The 10,767-nt window shown below is 35.5% G+C and overlaps 2 protein-coding genes across 2 annotated transcripts in view; both read left to right on the forward strand.

Annotated features, from left to right (window-relative positions):
- LOC106143478 (zinc finger and BTB domain-containing protein 24) overlaps positions 1 to 9,433 on the forward strand; it is a 55,439-nt gene extending 46,006 nt beyond the window's left edge. Inside the window, exons 6-9 of the mRNA XM_060951594.1 lie at positions 5,623 to 5,807; positions 6,612 to 6,777; positions 7,739 to 7,960; positions 8,487 to 9,433. Of these exons, the coding sequence (XP_060807577.1) occupies positions 5,623 to 5,807; positions 6,612 to 6,777; positions 7,739 to 7,960; positions 8,487 to 9,433 (1,520 nt within the window). The remainder of the gene's footprint in view (positions 1 to 5,622; positions 5,808 to 6,611; positions 6,778 to 7,738; positions 7,961 to 8,486) is intronic.
- LOC106143479 (uncharacterized) lies at positions 2,537 to 3,855 on the forward strand. The gene is made up of 2 exons (XM_013345583.2): positions 2,537 to 2,718; positions 2,996 to 3,855. The coding sequence occupies exons 1-2, from the start codon at positions 2,591 to 2,593 to the stop codon at positions 3,174 to 3,176; spliced, it is 309 nt and encodes a 102-aa protein (XP_013201037.1). The 5' UTR covers positions 2,537 to 2,590; the 3' UTR covers positions 3,177 to 3,855.
- Positions 9,434 to 10,767: the final 1,334 nt, after the last annotated feature.

The raw sequence follows: 10,767 nt of genomic DNA on the forward strand, positions 1-10,767 counted from the left end.
TTATTGAAATTTTCATAATTCGAATCCATAATGACATAAGAATCGACACGTCTGATTTGAATTTCAAATATGGAATTATAGCTCCGAGTAAGAGTACTTACATTGTTATGAGAAAAATGTCATAAAGTCGTAGCACCATAAATAAGAAAATAGTCTATGGTTTTATTTTTTCCGAGAAACTAAAATTATGTCTGTGGCATTCAAGAATGCTTTATGCCTACGCGTTACCAGTCAAAAGGTGCTTGTATTACTTGCAAGGAAGTACTTTTGTATGTAAATCGAATGCGTAGGCTTCGGCTAGACCGCCTAGCTTTGTGAACACGCTAGACCTGATTTTCAATACGTAAGAATTCTGAGAGCTTTTTAGAAATACAATTAAATTTTATTATTATTTTAATTTACCCGTTTTTTTCAGTTTTAAATTCCATTAAATTCAACTGAAGTGCAATCCACATTGAAATAAATTTATAACAATCGTTAGATATTATTAAACTCTGTTGAAGAATTATTAAATATCCCTGAAAATATACTACATAACTGATTATCAGCAAATACTTTAAGTAAATTGGAAAATGGAATAAGCATTAGAAAAGCATAAATGCAACCAGCAAATTCATTTTCAATCTGCTCATAGAGCATCCTTTAAGCCATCGTGCATCATGTAAACTGTGCTAAGGCGAACGCCTTTCCCTTCCCTACATTTATTCATAGAGAAATAACAAAAATATCCATAGACAAGACGACCAGTATAAGTTGAACCCTCCCGCGTATCTGTACGGTACGATGTGTGCGTAGATGGGGGTCGATTTAAATTGGTCGGTTTAGCGCGTAGGTTGTATAGGTTGAAAAATGGCCGACCGCTACAATAGTATGGAGACTGGCAAACCCGGAAATGTTGCCAGACAAGATTAATCTATTGCTTAGATGGCTTTCTTTTATCTAGAATTTTATCGGCTTATTCCTGTGCTGTTATTTTGAAATTTATTCAATAATAATTGTTAGTTACTTATTGTTATTCTGTGGACGTTTTGTAAAGCATTGTAGGTTTGAACATAATAAGAACTTAAGAACTTATTATTAGGTATATGGTATTGTATTAAGTAACTTTTTAACATTTTCAATTGTTTGTTTGATAATGGTTGTACATCCATAGAAAAGTCTTACTTTTGACATAATCTTAACTTATGGCGGAAATTTTATAGCGAAATAAATTGAACCAACATAATAAATAAATATTATTATTTCAAATCTAAGTACATTAGTTCGATAACTAACCGATTCTCTTACAGTGCGGGAAAACATCGTGAGGATAGCTGCACATTCAGGCAACTGGATGTCTAACCATATGATCCAATACGGGTTAGGTTCTCCTGCAAAGGTTACGGAGGTCAGACGGGAATCGCTTCGTGTAAACCTGACTCAATAAAACCAGGTTTCATGGTCAAGGGCTTACCCCGGGCTCCTCTTCCGAGTGGTGAGGATGCAACCGGGACTATAGTCAGGAAGAAGAAGAATGAATAAATATTATTATAAAAATAATTTGTAATCTATATATTATTTTAATAACATAAATAAGATGATGCGCGTCCATGTTGCATTATGCAATCTCTTTCAGACGTGAATTGTAACGCGCTTATAAGTACTTAGGTATTTATTAAGATAGGTAGGTTTTATTGTCTACCTAGATCATCTTAAATTAAGAACAAGTTTAATCAAGCACCATAATACCACAAGTTACAAAATTAACGTCTAAATGATATTTAGAATTGCATCTTAATCGATTATTGAATCAAAAAGACATGGAAAATTATTTTAGATCTAAGAAAAAAGACAAAACTTAATGTAGCAGATGCTTCCTAGATCACTGAGAACGTAAAAATAGGTCAAAGGAGCAGGGTAGGGGATTTATTAAAAATAAAATAAATAAAATATACCTGCTTAGGTAAGTACCACATTTTTTTCATTTGCTAGGTACGATCCCAGCATAGGTACTTTCTCTTTATCCATTCATCAGTTTCTTCATTCAAAGTTTAAGTACAATTCAGTTTACCTACAAATGTAAGTACCTAATGAAGATAAAACGATAGCCTTTGGAATTAATATATGTGTTTAATTATCTTCATCTCTCCTTTCACAAGTCTACTGAAAGAGATTTCTATTAAAATAAGTAGCACTTTTTTACTACAATTTCTGTGTTTATGCTTCTGAATGTTCTTTTGTGTATATAATTATAATAAAAAAATATTGGTTGGTACAGATAATCTATCTAGTACTGCCAATTCATAGATTACTCCTGCGTATTCTGTTACTAGGACTCTAAGGAATCCTATAAATCCTAGAGCACACAGACCGTAACAACAATAAAACCCCATCATAAAGGGCTGGATAACGCAGTATTTTATACTTTTATCTTCAAAATCCTAATAAACCTAGCTCTTAAATTTAGTGCCAATAAATAAACTAATCTAACCGTTACTACCCGATTAGCCGGACTAGGGGCCAGCAATATTTCTAGTACGTATCAAAAGTAGGGGAGCGAGGGGCTAGATGTAACAGGGGTAAGTAGTAACATGGATTTTTTACCTACATAATGGAAGAATATACTCTTGATTTCCAACTTTACCTCCTATTTAATACCCATTCTATCATAAAAGTGCAATCAGTATCCCACCAGACGGCGCAGGAAGCGGTGCTGTGCAGGCGCTCCGATGAAGCCAGGTAATGGATTTTTTTTTGTTTGCACAATATTGATTATCTTAGACATACAATTGTTTAGCAGTTGTTGATTTATACAGATACATTTATCATTTGTTTAGTGTGATCATAGTAATTGTATTTATATTTCAAGTAAGCGCCAATTTTTTAAATAGATTTTATTTCAAAAAACCTTGCCGTGGGGTATGTTGTAACACTTTTACGGGGCAAGTTGTAACAAGTTATTATTTTCATGTTTTGAATACTTTTTGTTGAACTTCATTGGTTCTATCTATTTCAGAATGAGAAACAACAAAAGAAAAACTGAAGGTGCTTCCCAAAGCCATGAATTGGCTTCTGCTGTAGTATTGAAAAATAAAACCAGTGTACGAAAAGCTGCAAAACGTTTAAATTTATGTCATGTATCGCTATATAGATATGTGAAAAAGAAGAAGAGTAACCAATCTTTATCAGTCGGCTAGTCAAACCCAGATTGGTTTTAAAGAGGAAGAAGAAGCTAAAATAGCTGAGTACTTGCTTACATGTTCTCCCCATCTAAAATAAGACCATAGATTCCATATTTTACCTACGTCAATCAAAAGGTTGATTACTTACTTAAGAAAGAACATGTTTTTGTAATTTTTTTAATATTTTCTATTAGATTAAGAATAAAGCTAAGCAGTTTAAGTTTGTTATAACATGCCGAAGATTTATAATGCTAAATACGATAAATGAATCAAAATTCAGATTACTGAAGTAGTTAAGATTATTATGGCTGTAGTAAGAAATCATGTTTGAAATATTTTTCTGTTGAAATAATAATTTAACTTAAAAGTCTGAACCAAATAGGTTTAGAGAAGTGTGGGTTATGTTTTTATGCCAAATAAATCGTTATAAAATATGAAACTAGTTTTTAATTCCTAACGTTACAATTTACCCCAAGCCTTGTTACAACTAGCCCCTATCGCGGGGTAAGTTGTAACACTCGTCAGTTTTTTTTTAAAGCCGTTTCTACAAGAAGTCTTTACAGGATTGATCAAAATTTTATTTGGAATCATTAGTTGAATAGTTTTTCATTAGAATAGTACTGTTAGATTTCCTAAATACCAAACAAGTAAGCGTTTATAGCCAAGAAACAAAAAAATGTTACAACTAGCCCCCCGCTCCCCTACATCCATATATCTTGTACCATCTAGGAAATAATTCTGCGATATCTTTCCTTACAAACGCACATATACGTACGCATTCTTCTCAAACATGCAAAATCACGAACACATACAAGGTCTATGTATAAAAGATACCCAGCAATGGCGTTCATATTTTAAAATCTGGCTGTGTGCGAGACCGCGTGTGTGTGAGTGCGCTCAGTCATTGACCTATGCATTTGCTTGCAGTAGTACAGGCTAAAAGTATGCGTTCGTTTTATTATGGTCTTATTTTAAAAATGGAACGGTCATCGGTTCTTTCGCGTGTTGGGTTAGGTTAGGATTTTGGCGCGAACGCGTGTCGATTTGCACCGAAACTGGTTCTTACCGTTCGATTGCGTAATCTTTCGGGTTACGGTGGCCCACGCTCGATGTTCTTATTTCAAAATTGAGTCATAGACAATTCGATTTTTATTTTCTCGACATTTAATTATTTAAAATTTCTATCCAGCCAGGATAATTTTAAGCGGAAAAAATATACACACTAAACAAATTCACAGCAATTGTGTCATAGATAAAATAAAGACGTTAAATCAACTTGATTCATTACGAATAACTAAGTTTTTATTGGAACAATCACAAGAAGTTATAAAAGGAATGTTGCTTAGTATCTCGGTAACTAGTTTTGCCCAGATGCTCGATAGCTTACCTTCCTAGGTACAATGCGCTAGTATGCCAATTATGCGCAATAATGGTATTTTAAAAACTTATTTGGTTTTAAACCGTGGGATTCAGTTTCTAAACAACTTCCTTGTCCTTTCACCAAGTAAAATTTATGTCGAATAGTTTTAGATTCTTACAAAAGTCTACGTTACTACATTAAAAAATATTCTTTTTATCGTTAATGAGGTAAACATTTGACATTTAAATTTTATATTTCAATTTATTACTAAGTTGTTCTTTTAGTGCTATTAGTTCTAAGATCTAAGGTCGATCAAATCGTAAATATCGATCAATAAAATTAGCTGGGAATTCCTAGCGAATGTAAATTATAACTTAAGTATTTTAGTTATTTGAGCATTAGCCATATGTCTTATATAACTTCGTGTATAATTTCATCTCGAGCCTCATTAATTTATATTTATAACATTGTATTTGTACACATACCTATTACTTTGCATCTCCAACAAAGGTATAATTTATTTGACACTAATAAAATAACCTTTATTCTGTTTATCTATCATGATTAAAACGGTCGACCGATTTTGACAAAAATTTATATGAATATAGCTATTCGCCCGAGATCAAATAAAGGCTTCTTTTTTGTAAAATCCCACGAAAACAAACATCCGGGTAAAATCAAGAAATATTATGTCATATTTTCAAACGGGTGCATTACTCGTATATCAGAACGATTCAGCTCTTTGTAAAGCTGAAGCTATATTTGATCACAAAATTTGACCATTATCCCAACCAAACATAACCTATGAGCCGCATCATACATATATATACTCACGTCTACATTCCTTGCGGGTTAGACAGAGCCAACAAACATTTTTAAAAGACTGTTAGGCCACCTTCAGCTATTTGGCTTAATGATAGAATTGAGATTTACATAGTGACAGAACAGAAGTAAAAAGAATCCCAAGTTTATAAGCTTATCCCTTGGTCGCCTTTCACGACATCCACGGGAAAGAGATGGAGTGGTCCTATCCTTTTTTGTATTAGTGCTGGGAACCACACGGCCTCAATTGGTGATTAAAATATATTTTTTACCTTTCAGGGGAGCGCCCCTACAAATGCCACTTGCCAGATTGCGGTAGAGCCTTCATCCAACTGTCCAACCTTCAGCAACATCTGAGGAACCACGATGCCCAGGTGGAGAGAGCCAAAAACAGACCTTTCCATTGCAACATTTGTGGCAAAGGGTTTGCCACTGAAAGCAGCCTTAGAACGCATACAGCCAAGGTCAGTATTACAAATAGTTTGTCTATGAACAAATTGAGTAAAAAAAAAATTGACATTGTTTTTTTTAAGTGTACAATTTAAGAGTATCCATCTCTAATAAAAAATATATTTTATAATATGTATCTACTTTATAACGCATTTGTCTACATATTGAATTTTTAAACTTATTTCATTAATCAAGTTAAATTCAAGCCAGAAAAATAGCATTGTTGTCTATGAGCTCAATTTAAATTTGTCAATAGAATAGGACCACCTCTTTCCCAGCGATGTCGGAAAAGGCGACTAAGGGACAAGCTTATGAACTTGGGATTCTTCTTTTAGACTATTTCACTATTTGAATCTCATTTCTATCTTTGAGCCTAACAGTTGAACGTGGCCTATCTACATATCTTTCAAGACTGCTGGCACTGTCTACCCCGTAAGAATAAATGAATATTTTGACACATAACTTTACTGCATTAGGTATATTAATATTACATAGGTATTTAATATGTTAAACGAGTTACATTTCACAGTGTGATCTATGTGTGATAACATGCGGCCAATACCACGCCATTTGTCTGTTTTATTATTTATTTTTGTTACTACAAAATTGGAGTCTGGCCAGTTATGATTACTTACCGAAATTCCCATTGGCATTGTGCACGTTTCGTTCAAAAATTCGATCAAAATTCTCTTTGGCTGTTTATTATGATTTTCGAAATTTTGTCTCGACAATTTTTATTTTTTATTTTCGTGTATATTATTTTGATGATGCTAATCTTTGAATGCTATGCCCGCATCGCCACCACGCCGGTGGAACAGGAGCTTCAGCTGCACCTTGGTGTTTTGCAGCAACACGCGGCCCTCATGATCGGTGGGGCGACAGCCACCACTTGCCCAATATGCCACAAAGTCGTTTTTGGTGGCGAAGCACTTGTAGAACACATGAAGAACACGCATAAAGATCCCAATGCATCCGGCGTTGCGAGTAAGTTTCCCGAATGCGGCGTTCGGTTTTGAATTTGAAATGTGTTCGAAAAAAGAACGTTGTCTATGGATGATTTTCTTTTTTGTTTCTTTTAGATTGTAAGTGCGATCTCTTTCGTCTTAGCGTTTATTTTAAATCTTTTTGTGATTTAATTCGAATAAAGAATAAGTGACAATTATTTTTTTCCTAACGCTTTGACAGACGAGAAATACTAGTTCGTAAGATTTGTCACTGGAAGTTTGTACGTTAAAGCTGTCGGTGCCAGTTAAATAATAGCAACAGTAACAAAACATTTTGTAATCAAACATTTTGCGTTGCAAAAGCTTCCAGCTGGCACGAAGCCATGAGGGGTGTTGGTTTCTTTAATCCAACGGTAAAACAAAAACGTATCGTTTCCATAAAATATTAGTAACTTAATAAATAAGCCGTTTGGAACTCCATCCGAGGGATCTGTTGTTATTCCAGCGACTAGTCTAGGCTGGTCTGTTTTCAAAACATTTCTTGGTTGTGTGAAATACAACGAATTCTTCGGATGGCGTTCTATCTTTATTATCATAACATGTTTTGTTTATGTATCTAATAGCTACGTTTTCCCCGTTTTCTAACGTCAACTCGGTTTTGTTGCCGTTTCTGTTCCGTTAATTGGTTAATGTTTTAGTTTCAACTGTTCAGTTGTTATAATTTATTTAATGGTTTTCATTGAGTTCATATTTATTAAGGTACGAAATGTCTTTTGACGAATTATGTAATTCACTGCCTTGTGTATCCAAAACATTAAATGAATCACCATCATCACAATTTAAATCGTCATTATCAATACTCAAATCATCATTGGCCCAAATTTCAAATACGAGGCAGAAATCAAAAGTCATTTCCGCGCATTGAACTAACATGGAACTAACCGGATCATTTTTTCTTTCTCCCTAACCCACTAACCCGTTCCTATCCTGGTGACGTGAAGGTCCACCCGCCACGTCACCTTATCCAGCTCAAGCTAAACCAACTGATCCTTATATAGCCAAGCGGCGTACTGCGAACCACCCGTGTCCCGTTTGTGGGAAGCATTACGTGAACGAAGGTTCCCTGAGGAAGCATTTGGCGTGCCACCCGGAGACCCAGCTCACCAGCAGTCTGAGGATGTGGCCCTGTTCCGTTTGCCAAGCTGTCTTCACTCATGAGAGTGGTATGTTTGGTTTTTTAATGTTGTTCTTAAGATTTTCTGTGTTGGGTTTGTTATTTTATGCTAGTTTTATTGTTATGTGAAATTAATTACTTTATTACTTACTAGTGGTCGTGCTTAATAGTACACTTTCGTTTGTCTATCGATTAAATTCTCGATATTATAAATAATTTTCGAGGCCTACGTCATAAGACGATAGGTTAAGGTGAAAAATATTTCTTCTGCCTATTTAATAATACTTAAGAATCATTAGATTCCATCATATTGAAGAATAAAAATGTGAGGGTTGCTTAATAAAATCAAGGGAAGGTCATTTAAACGGATTAATTTTTTAGACGATGGGCTGGACACTTGTCACTATTAGAACTCAACTTTGTGGCCAACGAGACCTTTAGGACTACGGTGGTGATGTATTTTATTTATTATAAAATATATAATTGCTTAGTTACTTACAACATCTTTGGGGCTACTGCCTTATGGGATTTCCCTTTATATATTTATTTTTCTCACTGAACTCCTTCTTTTCCAGGTCTTCTCTCCCACATGGAGCATATGAGAATGGAGCCGAAGCACCAGTTCGCAGCTCAGTACGTCCTCTCCAGAGCTGCTGCCGAAAGAAGAGAAAGAGACCTTCTTGCTGCCGTTTCCGCCTCCGCCGGGGGGTCAGGCCTCCTGAACCTGGCTCCACCATCCCCCGCCCATTCAGACTCATCATCCAACGGCCGTCTCTCATCATCAGCAGGTTCAGAAGCCGGTGCCGCGGTCAACAAACTGACAGACTTACTCAGATCAGCGAACAATGGACACCAAGCCTACGGAGACGAGAGAGTGGCAGCGATCGCCGCTGCCGCAGCCAACATGATGGCCCAGCCCGGGGAAGGAGCCAGTGCGGTCCAGGTAGCTGCAGCCAATCTGGTGTCCGCCATGAGACAGCAACTGGCGAGAGAGCCGCCACCAGCTCAACCCCCAGCGGAAACTCCCCCCGCGCCAGCCGAAGCTGCCTTAAGAATCCAGCAAGCTGAAGCTTTACTACGAAGTCAGGCTGAAGCCTTACGCCTTGCGGTGTCACAGGCGGCAGCGGCCCGCACGAACGAACCCAGTCCTTTGAGACACAACGGAGGTTTCCCCCCACAGCCCCCGAATGACGCGAGTGGACAGTTATCGCCAGAATTAGTTGAGGCATTCAGAATCGCACAAGAGCAGAGGTTGGAGCAAGCGTTAAGGTTGCACGATCCGAGGATGCTTGGCTTTAATCTGCCGTCGCCGGCTCAGCAGGCGGTGGCGGCGCAACAAGCTGCGGCGCAACAAGTGGCGCAACAAGCTGCACAGGCCGCGCAAGCTGCACAAGCCGCGCAGGCAGCCCAGCAACAGCACATCCAAGCCGCGCAAGCTGCGCAGGCCGCTCAAGCCGCGCAACAAGCTGCGCAACAAGCTGCACAGCAAGCTGTCCATCTCCAACAGAACCCTCAACCATGAAAATTCAATTATTACTAATCCGATGCGATTTCGGCTCAAAAATCGTAATCTAACCTGATTTGGTAACGAATTGAAAAAATAAAATATTTGGCTGTTTGTCTCGAATTTTTCAGTCTGAGCAAAAAATAATAAAATACTAAAATTAATTTTTATATTCCTCAGTAAATCAGGTTAGTGTAGTTTATAATGTAGAAAAAAACCTTATCTGAACAAAATTTATTTCTTTCTGAAAAATGAAATCGTCTCTGATTAGTAATTTCTCACTATTTTCCGGACGTTACTTTTTGTTTCAAACTGGAAATACATTTTAGATAGAAGTAACTGTTGTAAATAAAAATAAATAGTTGAAATGGAAATTTTGTAAATATAAATGAGTACCTAAAATAGTTGAACGGAAATTAAAAAAAGAAAATGGAACAAAGACTCGCCCGAACAAGTAAAATTTTAAAAAATTAGGTGTAGACTTACGACAAATAATCCAGTGCAATCTTCAATTTGTTTGGTTTCTATTGTGTGTTATATAATTAGATATATAATATATTTATTTTTATTAGCCTTAGCAGAACAGTGTATTTCTTAGTTAAAATCGAATGTGCCAAACGACAGCACTGGTTCGCATTTAGCAAGAATGAGCAATATTTAGTTGCATATTATTTAGAATTATTAATTATACGAATATTATATTTTGTTTTTACTTTTATCTTTCACGCAATAACACGTCTTATGCTAGTCACGTTTTGAACGCACAAATAATATTCTATTTTATACTAAAAAAAAAAGAAATATATCGGAAATTTTATTATTTTTTTTGTTTCTTCATATTGCTGGCCTTCATTTGGATTTATATTTATTTACTTATACCTACTAAATGCCATATTAGTTATTAATGTATACATACGTATAATAACCGTACGTGATGTTATGCTTCAAAATAACTGTTTATTTTATTGAAACATTATTTTTATTTTAATAAAAAAAATATTTACATTTGTATAGTTGTATATAAAATTATTATATTTTTTTTTTCAGAAGACTGCCGTTACTTATCTTTTTCTCTGTAAATAAATTAACGATTTATTATTATAAAAAAATGTTACATGAAAACGAATAGCGATTTTTCACAGCACAATCAATAAAACCGATAAAGGACAATGTACAGAGTGGTCGGAGGATTATATAATCTGTACTCATTAAAAGAAACTTCGACATTACCAACTACCGAAATAATAAAAAAAAAACACGAGACATTCTTTCAACTCGGATGTTGACGTAATAGCCCAAATATTTTATTTATTTATTTTTATTTCATATAACAAGTTAAATAAACAATAGCC

Source organism: Amyelois transitella, chromosome 25 (assembly GCF_032362555.1).
Source record: "Amyelois transitella isolate CPQ chromosome 25, ilAmyTran1.1, whole genome shotgun sequence".
NCBI lineage: Eukaryota > Metazoa > Arthropoda > Insecta > Lepidoptera > Pyralidae > Amyelois > Amyelois transitella.